At 36.6% G+C, this 27,902-nt stretch overlaps 1 protein-coding gene across 8 annotated transcripts; it reads left to right on the top strand.

Annotated features, from left to right (window-relative positions):
• The first annotated feature begins 7 nt into the window (after positions 1–7).
• On the top strand, positions 8–27,902 carry LOC148303567 (uncharacterized). 8 transcript variants are annotated; one of them, XM_088269732.1, is made up of 21 exons: positions 8–144; positions 326–487; positions 1,598–1,758; positions 8,513–8,627; positions 9,466–9,594; positions 10,231–10,313; positions 11,373–11,527; positions 14,285–14,437; positions 14,555–14,670; positions 15,160–15,278; positions 15,360–15,545; positions 16,433–16,599; positions 18,575–18,681; positions 20,131–20,296; positions 22,411–23,287; positions 23,892–24,002; positions 24,763–24,816; positions 25,012–25,077; positions 26,753–26,889; positions 27,035–27,143; positions 27,599–27,902. In XM_088269732.1, exons 1-21 carry the CDS (start codon positions 135–137, stop codon positions 27,614–27,616), a joined length of 3,201 nt encoding a protein of 1,066 aa, XP_088125858.1. In that variant the 5' UTR covers positions 8–134; the 3' UTR covers positions 27,617–27,902. The 8 variants fall into 8 exon arrangements, with proteins under 8 accessions (XP_088125858.1, XP_088125857.1, XP_088125855.1 ...); XM_088269731.1 differs by having other exon boundaries at positions 20,128–20,296; XM_088269729.1 differs by having other exon boundaries at positions 10,231–10,322.

Raw genomic sequence — 27,902 nt, 5'->3', positions numbered from 1 at the left:
ATTGTCTATGGTCAAAATACAAATGGCGGTGGAGTGAGGGGCGTTATGTCTGTTGGTCGGGAAAAGTGGTTATTTAACAATAAACCCGTTTTATAATTCTAAATTCATCACGGTTGTTTCATATTTTAGAAAAAATGAGTTCTTGTGAGTTTATTTTCATTACTTTTACCCTCGGTGACATAGTTTATTTATTTTCAAAAAACATATCGAATGACATAAAAAAGCCGGTTTCATTATCATCAATTACAAATTTGCATGTTTAATAATCAAACGAAAACGTACTTCGTTCAAAATATGTTTGATAATTGTTAATTAATTTTTTTAGACGAACGAGACCCCGCCAAACGAAAAGTAAAGCCTGTGGAGGCCGCACAATCCCTGCTTGATTTTGATTTAGGGGAGAGTTCAGACGATTCTGATTTTAGAATAGAAGATCATGCTGATGAAAGTGACGACTATTCAATCGATTCAGATGATGCTGACCAAGGTATTTTTATTTATTACACCTTTCATATGGTATAACCTCTCCCATTGTTATAGAGGCAATATCGCAGTTTCTTATTCGAATTAATTAACTAAATAAAACCCTGTCAAACCAAGACGTTTTTATATTCAATATTATTAATATTTAAATTATTTACTTTGTGATTAGTCATTTAATTTTTTTTAATGTTAGTAATATTAGTATTTAACCACCAACCGAGATTTTTATGTCTACCGGTTTCGAGACGTACCCTCTTTGTATGTCAGACCTCGGCTCTTGATGCATGTTTGTTCTGCAACCCCTAGTGCATATTGGTCCTCGGGTCGACCAAAAACGCATGTGATAAACATTTTGTGTAGTTATAAGTGTGTGAATAGTGCTATGGTGGTGATGTATAGTATTGTTTGCATGCTCTTGTAGTGATTGTCCTGACCGGTAGACATAAAAATCTCGATGAGTGGTAAAATACTAATATTACTGACAATTATATCAATAACAATTCATATACGTACTGTTCAAGATAACACTGCATCTATACGATGCAGTGCCCTGTGTACCATTGGGTGGGGATAAGGGTAAGAAGATTATTCTCTACATTAAAAACACGGGAATAAACCGCACAAAGCTGTTATTGCTATTGAAAAAAAGCAGTGCAATAATACATACATATCGTAGTCATACAGGAGAAAGTGACCAAGTGCATTGTTTTACAAAAACATGATCATTGACTATTTGATATCTTACTAGCTTAATATTGCCATGAAAAAATCCCAAAGGATTTTAAACTTGGAAGTATAATATATTGATTTGTTAAAAATGACCAACTGCAATGGTGTTTATTTTCTTGCCAAGCAAAAGTGACTTAAATGGCCCTCCTGAGCATTTTACGTTTTGGTAGTTGTTCATTTTCTCCTGTACGACTACGATATAAAAGTTGGAGGTAGCTCATAGAAAAAAAGTCAGTTATAGATTTTTGTTTAGCAGATGAAATTTGTTTGGCTCATTCTTCGGCTCGAACATGGTCAGATTGAACGGAGTGGTAGACCAGCCAAAGGTGGGCGAGAGGGGTTCAACTAATTTGTAAATTTTCTGATTAGATATATCTCTTTCTAGGTGGTAAGAATGGAGCGGAAAATGATGATTCCGATAATGACTCAGAAGACTCTTCGCTCATCAAGTTTTCCGGAAATAAAAAATCTGGTTGTGGTGAATCTTCTTCTAACATGACAGTTAATGATCTCCTTCAGAAAGCTAAACTCAATAATGACTTGAAGGTAATTATTTTTTTTTAAATTAACACATTAAATATAGGAAAGGTATTTCTACCAGTCGATTGATGCATAAGGATGGCAACGGTATTTTTATCTTCTGCTCTGGCCTCATTTCAAAGGCAAAAAAGAAGGAATTATCCAATGTTTTTATATGAATATTATATACCAATCTCTTAAACTACATATATGTACATAATTATCAAATCCCGTCGCCAGCGGTCTGTAGGTGTAAAAAATACCCATCCGAAATGTGTTAATGTGTATTAAGCTTGTGGAACTGTATTTCATATATTATAAACATATTTTCATGTAAAAAATTAGTCATAAAGGGTGATGCTATAAAAACTGCTATTATATATCAATGAAAAGATAAGTTTTTTATTGTTATTTCGTGTTTATTTGTGTCAGTATAATAATTACATGTATAAAAAATAATATTGGATATTTGGCCACCTCAGCTTTTTTTAAAACACTGCCATCTGGTGACAAATTTTGGTATCCTGAACAAAACTATCGGGCAAATGACGGTGGCACCACGTTTGTGTCGTGTGCAAAACTATCGAGATCCCGGTGATACTATCCAATATCATATGGCAATATCCTTGATTTCGTGAAAATAGAGGGAGTTGATTGAAATGCCATGATGACGATGAAATTAGTAAAACTTGGCAATTTATGATCTGCCGAAAACCTCAAAAAATAAACTGCCGGCAACAAGCAAAATGACCTGAACTACAGCGCCAAACAAAAGAATCTTAATTAGACATGCGGACGGCATATTGTGAACAGAGTGTTAGGTTACTTCAAAATGGTTTTATCTTATCAAAGATTCTTATGAAGTTACTTTGAGATGGTTTGAAATTATGAATATGATAGAACCTTTTAAAAGTAACCTAATGAGAGGAGAACTGTTTGAACTGAATTTTCGATAATGTTTTCACATATCGCTCACTCTTTTCAAGAACGTCATTAATCAAAATACTTGATTTTTCAGGAGAATGTTTTTAAAGTTAAAAAATATAATACAATGTTTTAAAAAATAAATATCAAGCCACTTACTGAACTTTTTACTGTGCAACAGAACTTTTTAGTTAAAACCTGAAGGTTTTTTCTCCATTTGAAAAATATTTAGTATATTTAAAAAAAAATATTATACAATACCTTTTCTTCAAAATGCAAAAACAATACTTTCTGCCCTGTAGCGGGTAAATATTAAGTTAAAAATATGCCGCTTTTGCTGGGATATAGGACATTTTTGGGGCATTCCGAAAACATGCACAACTGAAAATTGACGATTTTTGATTTATGACGTTCTTGAAAGGAGTGAGCGATATGTCGACCTATAATGATTTTCACAGGCTGTAATGATGTTGAATCGATGGTTTTTGGTTCTTGGCATCTTGAGGGTGAATTCATTTTAGTTACTGCCTATTTTTAACTTGGTCTAAATGTGTAAATGTAATACCAAGCTTGTATAAAATTCAATTATCTATTATACTTTCATTATAATTAATTTTTTTAAGATATGTATTTGTTTTTTAAATAAACCGGAAAAGAGAAAACAATGTTTCATTGTAATGAAAATTAATTTAAACTTAAATTAATCACAATAATGCTGTGTAAAACTAAATCTCGTTTACAGCATTTTGAGTGCGTCCAAATACTTGTTCACAAATCTAGATTATCTCCAATTAGGAGTTATTATGTGTTCTGAATTGATTTCTGGAGTCCATCATGAGAGAAGCGTTCATTTTCTTTCCCGTTATCGCGGTTTCTACTGTCTATTCCTGGGTCAGTGTCCTACTCTATGGTCGCTTTGTCCGTTTCCGCTGATTTGGTATCCGGTCATCCATGGATTTGGGTTGTTCATAAAGCGTCATTTTCCCATCGTGTAACGACGTTCGTTGATTTTGTCCGATCAATTCGAAAAAATCGTATTCATTCCTGGGCAGTATATCGTAGATAGTGTTATAAACTTTGAAAACATATTTAGTTCTTTTAATTTACGTCATTAAAACGTCAAGTTCTTGTGTATAACGGATAATTATCGTGTTTATTTTGATTGCGAGACGCCGCCGCCATTTTGAGTGCGCGGTAATTGTTTACAGCAAATCCCATCAGGATTCGAGCCTTAGAAAAGCTGCAACACTTTGGTAGTGAAAACTGGGCAGGCGTGCGATATGCTGATGTCCAGAAGAAATTTCTGGCAGAGCCATCGTTTGTTGAATTGAAAGTCAACGACGAGCTCAGACGCTGCGATGTCAGCTCCCCTGCCCAAGCTTCGCTGGAAAGGTCTTTCGCCGCTCTATCTCATGCCCTCCTCATACAAAAAGAGGAGTTTCAATCAGGGCTCCAAGAACTGGTCAATTGGGCCGCTGATAAGAACACAATTCTTAATAAAAGAAACGTATTCGATAAAGTAAAAGTTTTGTTTGCTCCTGACTCCGCATACCAGAAGGTTTCCGAAGATATTCTTCAGATGGTATGTGGCAGGCGCACAGAGGCGGTACAATTCCGCAGAAAATCCATCCTCGGGGAAGTCAGAGACGAGCATGTCAGAGAGGGACTTTGCAAAATCCCTCCTTGCTCAGAATATCTCTTTGAAAAGGGGAATCTGACGGCCTTCCTCTCTAGGGTAGGTACCTCTGACAAGCTTACGATAAAACCTGCAACAACCCATCCTTTATCAAGACCCCAGGTTCCTACCAGAAAAAAGCCAGATAACCAGTTTTTTTTTCGTGAACAGCGAAGGCCTCTCGCTAACAAAAATAACGGTCCTCCCAGAGGAGAAGCTGGCCCCAGCAAATTTTCCACCAAGAAAAAGGGGGGAGGCAAGTCTACTTCTGGTAGTTCAAAAGGAAAGTTTAGAGGAAGGCACACTCGAAATTGACGCCAGAAGGAATCCATTTCGCGGGGGATGCTTAAAGTTATTCCAGGCAGCATGGGCGACACTGGGAGCACCAACATTTATGCTAAAAATGATAAGGGGGACACGAATACCATTTGTGTCAAAACCTCCTTTGATAATGCCACACAAGAATACTTTAAATCACTTCAGCACACCCCCTTCTGCCGAGATGGACTCCCAAATAAAGGAACTCACCGAGAGCGGTGTTCTGGAAGCCGCGGATCTCACTCCCAGCTTCTTATCAAAAATGTTCCTAACACCAAAATCGGACGGCTCCTCACGGGTAATCTTCAACTTGAAGTCCCTAAACCTGTTTTTAAACCCTGCTCCATTCAAACTCATAAGCCACTGCAAGGTTCCAGAATTTTTGCAACCAAACGATTGGTTGACAAAGATAGACCTCTCACAAGCATACTACCATCTCCCGATCGCATCAAAGCATCGGAGATTCTTGCGCTTGGTCTACCGAGGAAACTTGCTTCAGATGACAAGTCTGCCCTTTGGCCTTTCATCTGCTCCCAGAATGTTCGCGACCCTTACAAATTGGGTAGCCGAGTTACTGCGTCAGAAAGGTATGCGGACAATCGTGTATCTCGACGACTTCCTCCTTGCGAGCCAATCCAAGGAAGATCTAGGCCGACAAACGCGGCTAGCAGTAAACACTCTACAATATCTGGGATGGAATGTAAATTTCCAAAAGTCAGTGCTCTCCCCAACACAAAAGTGCGAATACCTGGGGGTCGTATGGGACATGCGCAACAATCGCAAGTCCCTGTCAGAACGGAAGTGTGCGGCATTCCACCAATCACTTCGAGCGATACTGTCTTCTCGCCGATGGTCACGAAAGCAAGCGGAAAGTCTCCTGGGAAGGTTAAACTTTGCCAACTTCGTGGTGAGAAGAGGACGGCTGCACTGCCGACAATTGCAGATAGCGAGCAAACCGCTGAAGCAACTTCCACCCAGAAGGTTAGTTCCAATGACCGAGGAGTGCTTGCAGGAGGTGGAATGGTGGTTAGAGAACTTGAACTCGTCAAGCACCATTCACAAGGAAATGTTCAGTCATTTCCTGACAACAGATGCCTCAGACCTGGCTTGGGGAGCAACTTTAGACGATTTAACCTTATCAGGTCAGTGGACCGTCCAACAGAAAAAGTGGCATTCAAACCGAAAAGAGTTGTTCGCAGTGCTTGCAACCCTTCAACACTCAGCTCACAACCTCTCCGGTTCAGAAGTCTTAGTGCAATCGGACAACAAATCAGTGGTTGCGTATATCTCCAAGGAAGGGGGCACCAGATCCTTAACACTTTTAAATCTGACCCAAGACCTCCTGATCCTTGCAGACAAGTGGGATATCTCGTTGACAGCTCAGTTTCTTCCCGGAAAATACAACGGAGACGCGGATCACCTATCTCGGAGAAAAACACCTCCGGAGTGGCACCTTTTACCGGCAGCAACCCAACCGATTTTCAATCTCTTCGGGCAACCCGATATAGACCTATTTGCTTCCGTAACGGCACACGTGACTTCGACATACGTGTCAAGAGATTGCACGGACTCGTGCGCAATCTTTCAAAACGCTTTCAGTCAATGTTGGGACTTCAATCTGGCCTGGATATTTCCTCCGCCAAATTTAATACCAAGAATCCTAGCACACCTGAACAAGGCGACCGGAACTTACCTTCTCGCAGTCCCGAGGTGGCCGAGGGCGTTCTGGCGACCAGACCTAATACGCCGATCATTAGCACCACCACTCAAAATAGCAAACCTGGAATCGGTACTAATCGACACATCCACCGGCAAACCTCCGCCCAAAATCCAAGAACTGGAAATAGAAGTTTGGAAAATTGGGGGTGGGACGGCGTTTTGAGTAGATGGAATCCTGAGGAAAAGAATTTGCTTTTATCAGGGTGGCGAGCTTCGACGCTAAATACCTACAAGCCAGCTTGGGATAGATGGTGCCGCTGGGCATCAAATAACAATTTCCATCCTAACAAACCGTCTGCAAACCAGGTGGCCAGATACCTGGCGCAGTTGTTTATCGAAGAGAAATTGTCATACAATACTATACTAGTACATAAGTCAGCGATAGCAACATTCTGTAACCCAACAGCTGAGGAAAGTCTCAGCTCTAATTTTTTGGTAAAACATACCCTTAAAGCAATAGCCATGGCAAAGCCTACTCTTCCAAAATCTCCAATCTGGAATCCACAGATTGTTAAAGATTGGCTCTGTAAAAATAGCCCTAAACTAAACTCCTTATACGAGATATCGTGTAGAGTGGCAACACTATTGCTGCTCTCGTCAGGACGAAGAGTACACGACCTGACGTTACTAAACATCTCGGATGGAAACCTGCAGGATGAAGGCACTTCTATTATATTACATCCGTCTTTTGGATCAAAGACTGACACCCGGTTACACCAGCAATCCAGCTGGAAACTTTTAGAATCACCGGAGCTTAATATAAACCCAGTCTTTTGGACAAGAAAACTAGTAGAATTGTCCAAGGATCGAAGGTCGGAAGTGGATAACCTTAATAACCTATTTATAAGTACGAGGGGCCCCGTAAAAGCGGCTACAAGAACCATAATAGGAGGATGGGTAAAGAGCACGCTGAAAATGGCAGGAGTGGAAGCTACCCCCGGCAGTACACGCTCAGCGGTCGCATCCCTCAATTGGTTAGAAAACTACCCAATTGATAATATCTTAGAGAGAGGAAATTGGAAAAGTGAAAATACCTTCAGGAAATATTACCAAAGAGAGTTGCTTAATCACACCGTCTCAAAAGACTCCTCTCTAGCAAGCCTGTTTCAACCAGTTAACATCAAATAAAGGCGTCACCCGGTCACCAGGAGATAACAGACAGATCTCTCATGATGGACTCCAGAAATCAATTCAGAACACATAATATCGGAGTTTTACCTACCATTAAAACTCTTATTATGTTTCTATTGATTTCTGGAGTCCAGGTAAGACCTACCTGGTGCATCATGAGCTTTATGAACAACCCAAATCCATGGATGACCGGATACCAAATCAGCGGAAACGGACAAAGCGACCATAGAGTAGGACACTGACCCAGGAATAGACAGTAGAAACCGCGATAACGGGAAAGAAAATGAACGCTTCTCTCATGATGGACTCCAGAAATCAATAGAAACATAATAAGAGTTTTAATGGTAGGTAAAACTCCGATATTTTTTACATCTCAACATAGATGAAGAGGAATATGAAAGTCTGAAACTTCTAGATATATCGATCAAACTCGTTACACTGTATGCCCGAGTTCACTAGAGACATCTATGGTGGGATGAGGAGAGTTTTTTTTAAAGCAGAGACTCTTTCATTTGTATCTGATCAATATATCTAGAAGTTTCAAGAATTTGAGTAGTGTGGTTGTCAAGCGTGGGTAGAATTGGCGAATGTTTCACGTGTATAAAGTGATAACTTAAACCAGCATATGATTGTCGTAGCCTTGTAAAGGCCTAGACTTTAACCTTTCCAGGAGTATGGTCGTATATGTATATATACGACCAACACAAAACATGATTTATGACGTGATTTATATCAAAACATGTTTAAAACATGATTTATGCCAAAATTCCCAATGTTGCGATAAATCATGTTTACTGGTGTAAATGTTTTTTATTTTTTTTTTATTCAAGAAAATATGTTGCTTATAGCATCGACTATGATATAAATTATAAAAAGTAAAAAAATATTTATGTAAATACTCACTCATGGACAGGTTAATATTCTTCATTTATGTTGAGATGTAAAAAATAATCCAAACCTGGTAGTGAAATAACTACTAGCTATGTTCAAACGTTTGGTTATATTTTTTTCCAGGCTGTAACGGCAGATTTGGCGCAGATGTTGATATGTGCGGGGTGTCTTGGTTCCAGGAGTGATGACTCCAATGAAATAGTGGAATGTGATGGATGCGGAGTCACTGTCCATGAAGGTATAACTTGACAACGATCTCAATATTATCTTACCAAAGCTTTTGAAAAGCAAACTGTACCATCTCATTTTATCTCTATATAATGGCAATATGAATATTATGCCTCCGTAGTGTAATGGTCAGCACGCTCGGCTACCGTTCTGGAGGTCCCGGGTTCGATTCCCAGGAGGGTATCAAATGAATGTAAGTGATTTTTTCACTCTAATATTTGTTCAATATTGGACTGGTACCTGAAGCGGAGGGCTGATCACCTTTCCTCCATGTGTTAAAGATCAAGATAACACTGCTTTATATGATGCAGTGCCCTATGCACCATTGGGGTGCGGATAAGGGTTTGAAGAACAAGAATGTTACTACCACTTTAATGGTATGTGCACAAATAAAGGTGGCTTAAAGAGTAGATCAAATGATGGTTCTTAGAGCTATTAAGTCTGAGGAGCCAATCAATATTTGTAGTAATCTTCTTCTTGTAACACTTATCTGCATTCAATAGTGCATAGGGCACTACATGGTATTGATGCATTTTTATCTTGATTGTTACTTACATGAAGGCAACGTGATCACTCCTGCACTTCAGGGACCAGCCTAGGGTGATATTAAATAAATATTACTGTGTAAAATCACTAATATTTATTTATTTTCACCACCCCTGGTAATCGATCCATGCTGTAATGGTTAGCCAAACACGCTAACCATTATACCACGTAGGCAGACTAAATAAAATGCGGAGTAAATTGCAGGAATGGCTAACTAAAATATTAGCTTGTATGCTCAACCTAGGATATATCAAGCCGGCAGATCTTCTAGTTATCCGTTATTTTTGTTGTTACTACTGCAGGTTGCTACGGTGTATCTGATGTCACAAGCGAATCAAGCACTGTAAGTTCCGCCTCCACGGAACCCTGGTTTTGTGAAGCCTGCAAAGCTGGTATCATCAATCCAACGTGCGAACTGTGCCCTAATACAGGTATGCATCTAACTTGTACGTACACATTGTAAATAATCTGTCATTTACTTCTTCTCCGTCTTAGTCTTCATACTGAGAGTTGAGACCCTTGTCGAAGCAATGACTCAGTTATCCCTTGAGTGCGCTGCACGTAGCGCTCCAACCACCCAGGTACCTGCTGCTGCTTTAACTTGATTGGTCCATCGTGTGGGGGTTTTTTCTCTTCCTCTCTTCCCCTCGAGGCTACCGATCACAACCAGTCGTTCCAGGCTATCCTTATTGCCATGCGCAACGTGTCCTAAGAACTGAAGAATCGGGCAGAGTCAAGCCATCCAAGTGTAACTCCTGACGAATGAACTCGTGGGTGCGTCTAGCTGTCCATGGAATTCGAAGCATGCGCCTCTAACACCACATTTTGAAAACAACAATTTTTCTCAATTCTGCTGCTTTTGTGGTCCATGTTTCAGCAGCATAGAGAAAAATGAAGTGGACCAAATTTCTGACATGCTTTATCGTGGTGTTGTTACTCATACCCCGATCTTTCTAGATTTTGTCTATATAGCTTAGAAATTGCACTTTTAGCAATGGTGATACGACGTCTCTATTATTTACACAAATGGTCAATTAACGCTAAAGGCTGAACGATTTTTTTTTCAGGTGGTATTTTCAAGGAAACCGAGGTAGGCGCCTGGGTACATCTAGTCTGCGCTCTCTATGTCCCTGGAGTTGCGTTCTCAGAGGTAAATTATGTATGGACGGTTCCTCTTATTTATTCCTCATCTTACATTACACTTCACCCCATCTTACTGCACCTGAACTTGACCTTTTCGCAAGTTGATCTAAAGAAGGAAGGAAGCTGAAGAACAAATTATTGGAAATGGAGAAATAAATATATATGTTTTTATGTGCAATATAGAATATGTGAAATGGCAAATAAATATCATCGTTCATCACTATAAATCATATGTCACAAAATATAACGCACTTCATTTAAGAAAAATCTATTTCAGTTAAAGAAATATGAGTTCTGTATTATTTAGATAGAAAAAATATATTATATTCCAATTATTTTTTTTATAAAAAAAAAACAACAAAATATGTAGGTGTGCTGCTTATTTGAGCAAAAGAGTAGTGTTAACATTCCACTGTGTTGTTCGGAATATTCATCACAACATGCTTTTTTTGGGTATTTCAATTAATTTTTCATGAAAAATTGGCGGGTGATAAAAAGAAGTTTCACATTTGGAATCAGCACATTTATTTATAAAAGTCACATATTTTCATGTCAAAGCAAATATTAAGTATTTATTTATTAATTCATTCGGCAGTCACTTCGTGGTAATATATATTTATTTTAATTTTTTGTTGTTGTTAAATATTACTTTTTCTTAAAATCTATCATAACACATGTTTTAATGCATTCCTCAAACAGTGTACCGTGTTTCAAAATAACGCGGGATGCATAGAAACACATGTCATACATGATTTTAAGAAATAGTGGTATTTACCAAGTAAAATACAAATTAAAAATAAAGTATTTAAACTAATGATGTTGGAATAAACTTTGTAACACTTTATAATTACTTAATTAATTAAATCATAAATAATAGCGGGGCCAGAATTCATTTTTCGTATTATGGAAAATTTTGAATTCAAATAGTAGCGAATTAATGAAATTTTACCTCTTTTTTTATAAAGAATAATGGTATGGAAGAGCACTAAAGTCTATCTTCGTAACCAGATAACTCATTGCTGCAATAATGATAGTCTCGGGGTAATAATTGGTTCAATATTTCCAGGTGGAAAAGTTGAGTGGCGTGACTCTGTTTGAGATGGCGTACAGTCGGTGGGGTGCTCGAGCGTGCTGCTTGTGTGAAGACGAGATGTTCTCCCGCACGGGGATCTGTATCGGCTGTGACGCCGGCATGTGCAGGACTTACTTCCACGTCACCTGGTGAGTTCTTCGCTGTCATCTAGTTCTTCACACAGCCAGATTTGCAAATTGTATTATATATTAACTCCTACCACTCTGTAGGCCAGACATTCTGGCCCGTATGATTCTAGTAGGCAGCTCTGTGGGCCACAATGTCTGGCCCGGCGCAGGTATAAGTTTAATCACTAATTTCTCTATCACCCAAGTATATTAACATTGGAAGGGACAAGGTAGAAAGTGAATTAATTAAAGTTCAGGTGTAATTATCACATTGAAAAACCTTAAACTATAAATTATTTTTGTATCTCCTGTATGTTATGTTTATAATCTAATCATTAAAAAAAATATTAATAAAAAATTTTAAAAAATAAAAACATACATTTTGTATTACCATGTTAGTATTCGGCTCAACACAGGCCATGCCTAAAGAGCCGTAATACGTATAATAAATGTGTATATGAAATGAATATGTATATTGAATGTATCTATGTATTATGAAAATAAAATAAATATTCTACCAAAAAATATTTCAGATAAATACAGTTAATCTTAATTAACATGGTCATACAAATTGTCAGACAGAGTGTCCCAAAATTAGGGAACCAATTTTTTTTATTTTAATGGTAGAAAAATGTCGCATTTTTTTTAATCAGAGTAGCTGATCAGTTATGAGAAAGTCAAGAGTGGAAAGGGTTAACAATTTAATTCTAGTTCTACTTCTTATAATTTCTATTGTATTCTTGCCAGTGCCCTTTACTATGACCTGAATTATATTGTATACCCTCGCACATGCCATGCCTTTGTGGGATCTTTTTTTGTATTTATATTTTAAATATATATTATTTGTATTTATATTATGTTGTATAATGCATATGTCCGCCTCCGTATTGTAATGGTCAGCACGCTCGGCTACCGTTCTGGAGGTCTCGGGTTCGATTCCCAAGGGGGGTAAAATAAATATAAGTGATTTTTTCACTGTAATATTTATTCAATATTACCCTGGACTGGTACCTGAAGCGGAAGGCTGATCACCTTTCCTTCATGTGTAAACGATCAAGATAACACTGCGTTTATATGAGGCAGTGCCCTATGCACCATTGGGTGCGGATAAGGGTTTTTAATTTTTAATTAAATAATGCAAAAGAATTTAAAATACAGAAAAAAAACAAGGCTACGTCATGCACTGACCAGTTAAGTTTAAACTTATCTTCAAAATCGCTTGGCAAATAAACAATTGTTTTACGGATTACACATATTTATATTAACAGTTTAGTGTGTATTCTTTTTTATTTTTACAATTTATTCAACTGCAAATCATTAATTTTTAACATACACTATCACTACTTGTCCATTTGACTCTGGAACAAAACATCCTAGTAATTACAATGCATGCATTATAATTATTTACATGTAAACCAAACTAGTTGTATATGAGTTTTTTTAGTCCTTGATGTATAATACTAAAAGATATAAAGTACAGTACTTGACAGAATTTTAACCTTTTAACCGCTTCAACTTTGTTCCTGAGAGACGCCCGTACGCGGCGGTATTTCGCCATTTTTTAAATGATTACTTTTATCATGTATTTAGTTAAGAAACGATTTATTTTCCTAAACAAAAACGTTCAATGGGATTCATTGTGCCTTTTTGGTACTCTATAATTATTCTTGAAATATATCGTAATATAAACAAATAACATCGTAACATAAATAAATCATAGCACGCATCGTGTGTCACTCTTACCCGCTGGCGATGCGTAGCGTCGAGAGTGAGACAGATATAGGGCATGATTATGGCGCGGACTAATTACAGACCGCAAGAAAAATCAGGGATCTGTTCTTTCATTAGTCAGATATTTCAACAGATGTCATAAGGCCAAGGATTGACGTATTATTTTATCCAAAGTTCCACACCATGAAAAAATCCCTCCAAGTTGAACTGAGGTTCGAAACTTGGAGCAAAGTAAAAACACAAACGGTTATGTCAGCCGCGTATGGGGCATGTTTTATTAAAACACATACGGTTATGCGAGCCGCATGGATCCGGTTAAGTATACAAACTAATTTGAACTTTTTCATTAATTGATTTGGTAGTCTTTGTGGTGAAATCTATCCATTTTGAATTTAAGTTTTACTTTGTAGATACCACTATTGTGTTGTTTACTAAGTAAAACTTAAATTAATTTGAATTTAACAGTTAAATATAGCTTTTCAGTTCATCGTTGGAATTAACAACTTTTTATTTACCTTACATATATAATCTGTATTTTAAAAAGTTATTTTGTGCAATATTGCTCAGGGTCGCATGCTATTAATAGAGAAAGGTGAACATGGTATGTATTTGGTAATTAGTCATTGGGGAAGCAGAAAAATATGTTTTTCTTTCACATGGAGAACCGAAAAACCCTCATAAAAATTATAGATGGCTAGAAACACATAATACACATCCTAATTTTTTCACTGATTGGCGTGATTAGCTCTAAGTGACTAAATCTAAAAACCGAATGAAGCATGTACTTCTTTTAAAGATGTCGTCATTTAATGCAGTTTTTTTTAATTACCGCACAAAATATATATGATCGATTTTTTTTTTACCTAAAATGTATTAAGAGTTTAAAATAAGATTATCCTTATCTATTGTCTCGAAAAGATAGGGAACAATCACAATAGATAATAAACAGTGAGTAGATTGTAGCCACTATCTACTGGAACACATGGCTTGAGTTCATTTATATCTTTCCGTTAATGTGACAGTGAATGAAGGTTGTTTATATTTTAGTGGTCAACGGGAAGGATTGTTAGCGGAAGCGCATTCGGAAGAAGTTGAACAGGCGGATCCTTTCTACGCCCATTGCAGACTGCACTCGGATAAAACTCTCATAAGGAAACGCAAACGCAACTGGCTAGCTCTCCAACTACGTACTGAAAAAAGGTAAATCGACGCATCAACACACCGACATCTAACTTACCGTGATAGTGCACTGATCTCCGCAGTTAGCGCATCTTCTGTCATGCAATGCATTAATGAAACTTTCTTCTCTTTTTTTAGAAAAATCGATTTACAAACCAAAACAGACAGCGCCACACAGTTGAGAACACAGCGGAAATTGGTCAAATATAGAAAAAAATTCTTGGCAATGAAAGAACTTAAAAATGCTCCATGGGGTTAGTTGTCACAACATTTAAATATTAATTTATCTCAATGTGAATAGTAACTATTCTCTTTTATGTGATAATAGCTCTACTGTCAATCTGGGTAATATTAAACAAAATAAAAATATTTTGTATAGCAATTAGTAACTTGTGCGGCATGCTAGATGCAAAAAAATATTAATGCATTATCTTCTATTAAAAAAAGTAAAACAGTAGATTTTTCACCGATATACAAAGAATAGTAAAATGTTGTGAAATTATGTGTTTTTAATTTGGTATTGATTCAAAGATATCCTCACATCGTAACATTATTAAAGCTATACGATTTGGTTTAATTGAATTGGTGTTTGATGTTACCCTGATTTACCGGATAAGTTTAAATACTCACTAATTTTACAATTTCTTATTGGCAAAAGGATATTTGATGCAGAATCCATAAAATTAACCATTAACTTTTATTACCCAGATTGAGTGTAATATGTATTTTTTTTACTATTTCAGTTCCTACCCAAAAAATGCCTAGACTTCTACCAACGAGTGCAACTGCTTGCAGAAAGCTTCTACACAAAGCTACCTTAATGGGAATTGATACTATCGCGTTGGAAATGCAAGACGCTCAGGTGAATATTCATTACAAAATCATCTCGACTCCTGAATTCATGTGCCGCAACACTAATTCTGTACTAATGAAATATTTCCAGCTGGCCGCGTTAACAGACGTGAGGAAAAAATGGCACATACCACCGGCATTCAGCGTAGAGTTCATAGGTTATTATCTAGAGCGAAATAGTCGGATGCAAACTATGAAACGATCACTGCAAGAACTGATTGACACAAACACCGATTTGATAGAAGAACAAAAAGAATTAATAGAAGAATATGATAGGGTAAGATATACACAATTATTACTTTGAATATTTTTAAACTATTACTAGTTTTTTGTTGTTTACCTTTCCCAAATCGTCCAAAAATTACACGTGATCCAAGAGGCTTACCAAAAGATTCCAGTTCGTATTTGTATGAAAATCATAGTACAGCTGAGTCACATATCCCATGTCCTTTCCAGCGCGCAGCCGAGCCCCGACTAACCGAGAATGAAAGGTTGGAACTCGGATCAAACGAAAGTGGAGTTATCTAATTATCTTGCTCTCTTCTTGTGGTAATACCACATTTATTAGAGTGAAAGAAATAACATGTCGCTAGCAGATAAAAAAAATAACGTCCCCCCAAAATTAAAAAAAAACAATCTAGGTAGACAGTTATATTCCATTTGGAAAAAAAATTGTCCTCTGCTCCACATCCTGTTGTAATAGATACGTTTGACAAAAATGTAAGCTTGCATTTTAAATAAATAATACTAATACTAATGATGAAAAAATGTCAAATAACATCCGACATGGGACCTAAGAGGAAAAAATCGATGTCGAATGTGATTCGACATCAAATTTGCATTCTATCTCATCATAAATATACGGTCCACGAGTTTTTAGTTGACAAACAACCTTAAGGGCGCTTGTGCACTACACGGAATTTTACTGTCCGGCAGTCCGTTTTTTTTTCAAATAAAAGTGACTATGACAGTTTAGCGTGATGGAGGTCACGCGCACTGTGATCACGCACCGATCTGAAGAAAGACGGACAAAAGCACAAGCCAATCATCCGTTTTTTCAAGCTAACCGGGCTTCCGGAGAGTAAAATTCTGTATAGTGCGCAAGCGCTCTAACGGTTGAAATAGTGATTTGATTAATGTTCTTATGTGAATGGTACTCCTCAGGTCACAAAAGAGAACAACGAAGTGAACAAAGAAATGTCTTTGTTGAAACAAAACATTAGTAAATTGTATTCCTGCATATCCGGGGTGTGTCCTAACAAGGCATTACCTAACCTGGACGCCCTCGTAGCGGCTACTCCACCTCCTCAGATTAATGCCGGACCTAGAAGGTACTCCACACCCCATATATACGTAATCTTAACCCTTGAATGCATGATTTTGAATTTTTTTTAATTAAAAAAATCTGACAACAATAACCATATTTCAAGAAAGTACTCACAGTGTCATCTAGTTATAAAAGGCTGACTTAATTTTAACACCTAGGTGTGTGATGAATATGCAACAGTGTTATAGGAATAATTGGGAATATTAGTAAGAGTTCTTTACGGTGGTATGGACATGTGGAACGAATGGATAACAAGAGAATGACTAAGAAAATATATGTTGCGAATGTGAGAGGGAAAACAGAACGAGGACGACCGAAAAAGACTTGGCACAATCAGATCAATCAGAACCTAAAATCTTGCGGTGTCAAAAGTCTGCGTAATCGGAAGGTATGTATGACTAGATGTATGGATGTGAAGGAAGCGAGGAGTGTATGTCAGGACAGAAGAGTGTGATGTTCCATCCTCTCTGCCTACCCCTGCGGAGAAACGGCATGATGGTAGTAGTAGTAGTAGTGAATTATAACAATTCCAGGCAACTGACGGATGTTTCAACTGATTTGAAATTCTTGTTGCAGAATGGCAACGGTATGCATTTAAGGGTTAATACCTTAATTATTATTAATGGTGCACTGAAATCAGTCATAGCAAATAAAAACCTACAAGCAAAAGCCAAACTGGCAGCGGAAAGGAGTCCAGGTTCCAACCCTTATGTATGAAAACGAAGCATAGAGTTGGCAAAAGAAGAATGAAAGCGGACTGACTGCAGTCGAAATGCAATCCCTCGGACAAATGTGCGGCAAAACGATGTATGATAGATGTTTGAATACTGAAATAAGGAATGAATGCAAGGCTGAAATAAGCATTATCGGTAAAATTAAGAAAGGTGTGTTGCAATGGTTTGAGTGAGGAAAGAACGGTCAAACAAATTTATGAGGCAAATGTAGTTGGAAAAAGAACCAGAGGAAGACCGAGGAAAATTTGGCACAATCAGGTATGTCAAATACTTGAATGCGGCCAGGTCAGGAGTCAAAATAATCGGCTGGTATGTACGAGGAGATGCATGAACGTGGAAGAGGCGAAGAATGTTTGTGAAGACAGGGTGGCATGGCGTTCTATTCTCTCTGCCTACCCCTGCGGAATGCGGCAGATGGTTAGTTAGTTAAAACCTTTATACTTCAATTTCTTACATTTTTACAACCGTCCAGAATCTGACGGAATGTTATTTTTCTACCATGTTTAGTATTTACTGCTGATGTTTAGGACTGGATTGCAATGCCTCTCATCTAAGCTCTCCACTCACCAGTCCATATAACGGATGCAGAAATTATTGCCAACGTTTTTGTAAATACATATTATGTAGTATACATTTCTCAGAATTTATACCTCGTTTCACAAAATGCTAGCAGAATGCCGTGAGAATGTCTACAGACTTATTGTTGATTGCAAAATATCAAGAGTATATTCTGGGTGTACTGGCAAAAAATGTTTGAAACTCGAAAATATGGAATTTTGACTTAAAAATGCAGTACATATTATAAAGTTTTCAACACTCTATAAACTGGCAAAATACACTAAGTAGTTTGAAATGTCATATTTTTTTAGTTTGAAATGTCATATTTATGTAGTTTTAAAAGTAAATTCAACTTTAAGTATGATAGCGGGTATTTTATTCAGGTTAAAAGCTTTAAATAACAGGGATTTTAGAGTTAATGTTTTTTGGCAGTATACCCACGTTATGTTAATGTCCCTAGATAAAGTGTAGATGAGAAAAAAACCAAAAACATCAACCTTTGAATCTATAGATGTTTAGTCAAACATATATTGTTAACTTTTTGCCATTATCTTTAGTTTATTTAAATTTTATTATGAACGTATTTTTATGTAGATATTTTATTGTGGAGCCATTGGAAAAAAATGCTTTTTAAATAATTATGCGCATTCTGCATGAAGTAATAATGTTCCTGTATTTGCTTCACAGACCAATGGTATTTCATACCGCGGCTGCCAAGAAAATGGGTGTTGGATTCCCCTTGAACTCGAACCCTGAAGAACACCAGGGAAAGGTTCTCTCTACATCCAGACAAGGTTAAAATTATTTTTAATCAATCTGTTATTTGTCTATTAAATCCTAATAATCATAATAATCATTTTGGATAATTTATATAGCCCCATTTTTGTAAAATATTGCCTCAAGGGCGTTTCACTGTGATTGAATTAGAGATAAGCACATGAAATGTGTTTTTTTTTCTTCTAAAGATCATCTCACTCTCATTGTTTCTAACTACTAGTGAAAGAGCATTTCTCGCCATCGACTCTGCAACAGCAAAGGCACACTCGCTAAATTTACTGCGCTAGTTCCGAGCTGATATGATCACTTTACCCATAGCAGTTGTAGCCGATTGAAGCGTGAGAAGTCCATCAACCAATTTGTGTAGAATCTACACCTCTTTTAGATACTCTGGAGCCATATTATGTATTGATTTATACATGAGTAGGCAGCGTTTATACTCAACCCTTTCAGGAAAGCGTAATCAATGCAGTTGTTGAAGTAGTGGGGTGATGTAACTCAATTTAAAAATTCCAAAACTTAGTCTCTCTGAAGCGTTTAACATTTATTGCTGTCAAGTCATTTTATTATTTGGCACAACTGTTTATATACCGTTGTAATAATCAATTATAGATACTACAAACGCATTTATCAATTGAAGAGCATCTACTAACAGATTCTTGCGAAGGCTCTTAATTTACCTTAGCTGATAAAACATGTACTTAAATTCAACTCACAATTCTAACTTTAGTTCCTTTCACTTTGTAGCATCTTTATTCTTATTGTAGTTGGAGGTCAGTGCCACGCTTACTTAACCAGAACCTAAGATCCAGATTTCTCGTGATCTATTTCTAAATCTATTGTGACATGATCCTATAAGTTAAAAAATACACTGCAATTTCTGATATGAAGTGTTATTGTTGCGTATACTTATGTCATTATTATTTTAACCCTTTAACCCGAAGTGGCATGCCTGGTTTTGTCATATTACTCGAGTGCCGCTGCTATGGCGCCAAGAAAATAAAGTCCTAATACTCAATATTTTTAATGTATGGTTATTTTCTTTTTAATATAATTAAACCAGAATCATATAACTCCAATTAAATACTTATAAGTCTCGGAATTCAATTAGGTTGGCGTATGCACATACCAAATAACTTTCGAATGCAATGGGTTAATTTTTAACCTTTTAACTGCTTCTAATTATTAATTCTGTTTCAATTCTTAGTATGCAAAGATATTCTCAATAGATGTCACTATGCGTTCAATACATTTGAAATAATTGATTTTCTTTAGTAAAAGCCTATTTAAAACGGCGCGTCTTAAGACGTAATTTTTGTATGAGCGGCGCTTCGTTCACAGAAAATTATGCATCTTAAGACGCTTTTGGCAGTTAACCGGTTAAACAAGAACAAAGGAAGAGCGGTTAATGAATCGGGCAAATTCATAATGAATCCTTCCATAGTACAGAGTTTGCATTACAGCAGGCACTCCGGATAACATCATCTCGCTGAACAACGAGTGCGGCATCTGCCGGCAGAAGACGGACCAACACTTGCTGGCCAAGTGCGACACCTGCCACCTGTACTACCACCTCGGCTGCCTCAAGCCCCCCCTCGCCAGGCTGCCCAAGAAGTCCAAACTCTACGGATGGTGAGATTATCCTCTAATTTTACAACATTTTGAATGTGTCAAATCGATTAACAATTCGCTTTTAAGTGCGTCAATCGGTAGCGCTGACAATATACAAATCATATACGCTAATTTTCCCTTCAAAGATGACGCAAAACAATTATCGTCATTCAAATAATCCTATGCATGTATGTATCTGATATTTCATAACATGTAATTTCTTACATATTTTTTTCCTACACCTATTTGTATTAATATTGTTATGCTATTATTTTTTGACATCTCATCAAAGATGAAGAAGAATATGGAAGTCTGGGCATTTACGGGGCTGACGACCGTCATAGGCTGGTTTAAGTGATCACTTTACACACGTGTAACATTCACCAATTCTACCCATTATTGACAACCACACTACTCAAATTCTTGGAAGTCCTATATTTATGAACCAATTTTGAAACATTTTTCTTGAATCACTAGAATTTCACTAGAGACATCTATTGGTGAGATGAAAAGAAGCTTGTTTATTGAGCAGAAACTCTTTTTGGAGATAATCCAGATTTTGTGAACAAGTATTTGGATACACTCAAAATGTTATATCAAATACTTGTTCACAAATCTGGATTATCTCCAATTAGGAGCTTTATTTTTTATATTTTTTAAAGCAATTACCTGCAAAGTCTCTATTTTTAGAGGCTTGTCTGCAGGTTGGATAGTAAGGATATGGAAGGCAAATGTGAAAAATACATCACAAGCACTCAGACCAATTGAAAATAAATCTTTCTTAAATTTATTTTGGCATTGGCGGGAATCGAACCCGCAATGCCAGTTTCGCAGTCGAGCGTCTACCCAACTACACCATTTATTGCCTGTCATTTATTTTTATCATCTCAACATAGATGAAGTAGAAATCTGGGCATGTACAGGGCTTACGGTGAATTAGAATTGGTGAATGTTACATGTGTGTAAAGTGATCACTTAACCAAGCCTACGGTCGAAGCCCTGTAAATGCCCAGGCCTCATTCTTCTTCATCTATGTTGAGATGTCATAAAATCCTCCAATTTTCATGTTACATATTGATAGATTCATTTGCTATGCTGCAAGTTTGAAAGGCTGGAAAATGTGAAGATAAAAATGCATTTGTTTCTCAGTACAAACACTTTATTTTTAATTATGCTACCTGGTGTATGCTAATGTTTTGAATTATTCTTATATTTTTTGTTCATAATCACTTCGCAAAATCCAGGTTTTATATTTGTAAAATAAACTATTGTATATAGGACTATATACAATAGTTTATTTGACGTTGAGTAACCAGCGCATCGAAAGGGTCGAGAGTTTCAAGTACTTGGGAGTGTACGCGACTGAAAATGGCAGCCTTCAAAAGGAACTGGGAGTGCGATTAGGACTCGCTGGGTCCGCATTCAACAGTATGAAGGCTGTCTGGAGATCGGATTTATACTCGGTGAAAACCAAATGCCGCCTATACAATGCCTGCATTGCTCCTGTTCTCTTATACGGCTGTGAAACATGGCACCTTACAAGGGCCCAAAGCAGCCGTGTACTAAGCTTTGAGAACAGGTGTTTGCGGAGAATCTTAGGCGTGCGGTGGTTTGACTTTGTGAGGAATGAAGAGATAAGGCGTAGGACGCAGCAAATCTTGGTCACAACTGTCGTCAAAAAAAGGCGATTCAGTTGGCTTGGCCACGTACTCCGCATGCCTCCTGAGAGCCTTAATCAAGCTTGCCTCTTTTACAAGGCATCAGGTTCGCGCCGCCCAGGACGACCATTGCTGACAATTCGTCGGCAGTTCTCGTCAGAACTTCGCGACGCGGATCTGACTTGGGAGGATGCAAGGGAGCTGGCAGCCGACAGAAAAGCCTGGAGACAGTTTGTGGACTCCATATGCTCCACCTAGGGAGCGGATATGGTTATTATTATTATATAGGACTATTAAGAGTCCGCGACACTAACTACGAGACCACAATTCGACACTAAAAATACAGAATCAAGTTAATAAAATGGTCTTCACAACAGCACAGGTGCACTTTACACAAACAGGCACCTGCATTATTTTGCTTGTTACCTGTTATGTTATTACAATTACTTTTTGTAAGTTGCTATTTTTATGTTTTAGGCAATGCTCGGAGTGTGATAAGAGCTCAGAATCAGAAGCCGAATTGCTGGAACAAAAAGTTGCTAGGAGATCTCGCGCCAGGTACAGTAAGGATGGATTGAACCTCAACTGCTCTTCAGATATTGGCAACACGTCACAACCAGATGTCAAATCGGACTCCAAAACTCTCAAAATCCTACCGGTCACCCCGAAATCGGATAATGTCGCATCGTTGAAAGTCAAAATCAAACCGGTGGAACGCCCCCCCGAGCCGAACAAAGAAGTGGATTCCTCGGACGTTTTTACGATCCAAGATCATAATATCGATCAGTCGCCCAATCTCTCATCGCAGCAGTATGATATCAATAAGCCTCCGTACAAACGGGAAAAGAAAATAAAAAAGTTGAAACAGCGACAGGGGCACGAGTACACGTCGAGTTCGGCCGATTCCATCACCAATTCTCCGTCAAAGAAGTCGAGAAAGAGAAGTTTCACTTCCCCGGCGCTAACGAATACCCCTCTCATGTCCATCACGCCCATTGTGGCCGAGAGTCCTCACGAATCTCCGTCGCAACAAGAATTTTCAAACACATCCACGGCCAATGTGATAAGCTCGCAGATCACATCGGACACGTCGTTCTTATCTCCGAACTCCACCTTTTCCACCCTCCTCTCCAACTCCTCTCAGACTCCGATGGACACGGAGCAGAATGCGAGCGCTAGCAACAATCACGAAGTGAGCTACAAGTCGGCCAGGAAGCGTCGCAAGGAAAAGCACCGATCTCGCTACTCACCCGACCTGATGCGATCTCCCTCAAAAACTCACAAACACAAGAGGAAAAAGAAATCTCAAGATATGGAAAACCCCGATATACCACACCCTAGAATTACAATTAAGGTTGGTTTCTTTTATTTCTGTATTTTACTTAATGCTTTCTACATAGTTTAATCTTATATTTACTTTAAATTTCTTCGTTTTTTTTCTTAGCATGACTAAAAACTTCTAGATCAGAAAATGCAGTATTTTTAAAACTTTTTATAAGGAGTCTGGAGCAAAAGTTAAATTATCTACTGAATAAGTAACCAATATATTTGAATAAAATGGCTAACCGTTCATTCTGATCAACACTATTATTTGTTGAAATTTTAAATCCATGTTTGTGTTATTTGGAATATGTGTAGCTTCTTATGTTATCTTTATTTTGGTATGAATATATAATTCATTTTTCAATATTGGTGAATTATTATACATGGTTTGCTCTGAATGCCGTCATATTCTTTTGGTTATGAACTAAATTTCACAGTGTACTAAAAGCTTTTCTGTGTATGATTGAATTAGGTGTTTATTTGACAAAAGTTATTATGGAATTAGCCTTTGCTATCATTATAGGAGTATGTAATTATTATTAGTTTTACACTAGGAAATAACAAAAGTTTCACGGTTCATTTTATATAGAAAATAAATTAATTCCTTGTATGTATGTATAATGCTTTGTTTTCAGATTAAGCCAATTCCCAAACCAGCAGGTTCAGTGGACCCACAGTTGTTTTACGTTCCCACAGACAGTAATGATGGACTCCCTCCGTCATTTATAAAGAAACATTCTTCCAAGGTATGTTCATATATTTGACTCTCATTCAAAATTCATTTGGAGAAAAATATCACATACATATGTAAAACCAATGGAACAATAGTTACTAATGCAAACTTTTAAGATCACTTCATTCTGTAACATTTATGCATCAAATTTGTGATGAAAAAATTATACATAATATGTTTTTATTTATATTTCATCAATTTTCAATTTCACTTATTTTTTTTTTACAAAAATGTTAGTGAAATTAGTATATAACCACTCACCGAGATTTTTACGTCTACCGGTTTCGAGACGTACCCGTCTCTTCGTCAGGACAATCACTACCACAGCATGCAAACAATACTACCCTTCACCACCATAGCACCATTTACACACTCAAAACTACACAAAATGTCTAACACATGCGATTTTTGGTGGACCCGAAGACCAACATGCACTATAGTTATCAATACAGACGTGCGTTACGAGCCGAGGTTAAACGTGCAATTTAACGTTAACGATAACCACGGGTTTAGCTAAGTCCAGGGTTCGATTCCCAGGTGGGGGAGTGAAAAAATATTGCTAATTTTACACTCTAAATATTAATTTAATATTACCCTGGACTTGTCCCTGAAGCGCAAGAATGATCACGTTGCCTTCATCTGTTAGTGATCAAGATAACACTGTGTCAATATGATGCAGTGCCCTATGCACTATTTGGTGCGGATAAGGGTTAGAAAATGTACATTAATAGTTCTGTTGTGTGAAATAATCCTAATCAAAATGTTTTTTTTAGCATCATCTTGAAGAAGAGCCTGCTACAGTCGAATCTCTAATTCCTGATCAGACTGTGAGTATAAACAATTAAAAATAATTATACTAACATTAACTGGCTTGACCGGTTGGAACATACTTCATTCTTATTGATATAATTCTCTATCATACACTTGTATAAAAGAAATAAGATTGCCCCGTATAAAGGCTTATGTTTTCTCCTAAAATTCAAATAGACACGGAGCATCTTCAACTTGTATTTTATTTACAGCCAGCCACAGTTTCGGCAAACAATAAATCAAATCGAAACAAAACAACGCCTCCGGTAAAAACTAAGGTAATTGCTGTCTTCTGTCAGTGTAGTAGATTTGAATTGCATTTGTATTCTTTTGTTTTTTGGTTTGGAATGAAAAATGCCATTTTCTGGCTTAGCATTTTATATTTTATTATTATCGTGGAAAATGCATATTCTCTTTTAGAAAAACAAATACTTGTGCGATGCAATAATTCAGTTTTATCTTTATCATTAAAATTACCAACTTTTCATTTCAAAGCTTATTTTTATGTTACATAGATTTTTATTTCCACTGATTAAAACAATGTCAATTGCATGTTTCACATAACCAAGATATTTAAAATTGTACGTGTTTGTGTAATTATATGTGTGTGTAATTTTGTATAATTTAATTATAGATAACCAACTATTTGATATAAAATGGTATTATTTTTTGACATCTCATCAAAGATGAAGAAGAATATGGAAGTCTGGGCATTTACGGGGCTGGTTTAAGGGATCACTTTATACACATGTAACAATCACCAATTCTACCCATTAGTGTGGTTACTCAACTTAGACGTCCATATTTTTCTTCACCTTTGATGAGATGTCATAAAATAATATGAAAAATAACTCCTTTAATTGGAGATAATCCAGATTTGTGAACATGTATTTGGAAACACTCAAAATGTTGTAAAATGGTATTCATGCACTACGATCCATTCTAACCTAAAAGTGAATATTCGAGACTATAATAAAAAATATGAAGTTATAAAACAAATGAAAAGAGTTGAATATTAAGCAACATACTTCTCATTTCCTTAAAATATAGATATTAACTATGTGCTAAGTACAACGGTACTAAAATCACTCGTAAACGGGTTGAGGCTTGATAAATAAAAAATAAAAGTACAATGTTACAGTTGAAGTAGCATTCCTTACCAGTCCAGGATAATAATTAATAAATATTTAAGTGTAAAATCACTAATATTTATTTTCTACCCCCCTCCCCTGGGAATCGAACCCGGGACCTCCAGCACGGTAGCTAAACACGCTAACCATTACACCATGGAGGCGGACAATTTGGATTTAGAATTACAGTTTATAGATAATGTTTTCTTTATGAATATGGCGATATATTTTTGTAATTAATCTCTCGCAAAACCTGCAGAATCCGTATCCAATAAAGTGAAAATGTCTGTTACCTCCTCTGTTATTACAGCAGCATAACCATGTTTGACAGCTTCAATAGGCAATTAATTGGGATTTGAGCAGCCAGTAATTATTTCCTTCATTCTTGGCTTTATAATTTTATTGTAAAAAAATTGTCAATGTTCAATTGACCAGTTTAACAAAAGTATGTATGTACATGAAAAAAACAGATCTTCTCCTTCTGTATTCCACCGTTATATATCCAATAAAATATATTTATCTTGTAAATTATGTACCTTGTTCTGTACCCCATATATACCTTTTATATGAGACCATAGTTTTCTTTTATACATTGAAAATTTGTATTAGTACCTACCTTCTAGTAAAAATTGTTTATTTTCTTTGATTTCAGTTTCTGACCATTATTTTTTTTCATTATGTTTATTATTCTACAGTATGAAATTTAAATTTGAAATTGCATTTTGTGGTCATGTGTTTTGCTAGTATTTTGCTGTGTTAAAAATTAACCATGAAATATTTTTCAAGAATACACCTATTAATAAGCTAATTTTGATATACGCAGTCGCCTCGAGTTGGCCGTGCCAGATCAGGAGGAAGCCGAAAGAACGAGGGAACCCCCACCACTCCGGTCCAGGGGAATGAGAACCTGACTCAGTGCGACGTGTGCACCCAAGCTGGCACTCACATCAATCTCGTCAGGTAAACTCATCCATTCTACTAATGTTGACACACATCCCATGGCAGTGAAGGATTTTTGCTTATCGTTATTTATCTCCACCTTTTTCACATTTTTAATTTGAGTAATATTCATTCTATAATTAAGTTTGAGTGATGTTTATTCCAGATGTGATGAGTGCGCCAAGCGATATCACTTTACTTGTCTGGAACCACCACTTAATAAGAATCCCAAGAAGAGGGGGTATTCCTGGCATTGCGCTGACTGTGATCCAACAGTGAGTATTAATAACAATGTAAATATCGCTGGTTTAATACCAAAGGGCCACAACCCTAAAAAATTACACTCTTTATTCCAAAAATGTTATCTAATCAACACTTTCGTGAAAGGCTTTATGTCTTTTTCGAATATGAAAATGTTGACAATTTAGAAAATGAATAATTTTTTTTTTTTGCCCTTTGGCATTTAACCAACGATATGTTTACATATCAATTATATTGGTCCCCTTCTACACTTTAAGTTATGCAGAAGAGCATTCCTGTACATTTGCATAGATATAATATTGCTTTTTAAAAATACCTTAATTTTTTTCCCACCCATTTTATAAACCTCTAACATATTGTGATTCAATTATCAAAGATTTCAGTGTGTATCAGTAATTGTAAAAAATAATTTTAACCTGTATTGATGTTTCATTGGAAAATATGTTCATTATGTTTTCTTATTTTGCAGGAGACAGACTCAAATTGACGAAAACATTAGTATAGGAATGAGTTGTAGGTAAATTTTGTGAATCAAACTATGATATTAATTTGTGAATTGTAGTTAATTTTAAGCTTCTTTGTACTATAGCTGCATAATCGGCCATTTTAGTGAATTATGAGGTCCTATTTTCTGGATGCTTTGGAAATCTGAACTTTGTTCTATGTAAATTATACATACTTTTCTATGACATAAATCCATCACATATTACTGTTTTCCTTTTCGTTGTGATAATGTATTATTTTACTTTACAAAAATTAATACTAGTTTCTCA

This window comes from Brachycentrus maculatus, unplaced genomic scaffold (genome assembly GCF_059751285.1).
Source record: "Brachycentrus maculatus isolate JH-2025_06_01 unplaced genomic scaffold, ASM5975128v1 h1tg000362l, whole genome shotgun sequence".
In the NCBI taxonomy this organism is placed as follows: Eukaryota; Metazoa; Arthropoda; class Insecta; order Trichoptera; family Brachycentridae; genus Brachycentrus; species Brachycentrus maculatus.
This window is presented reverse-complemented; position numbering and strand designations above follow the sequence as displayed.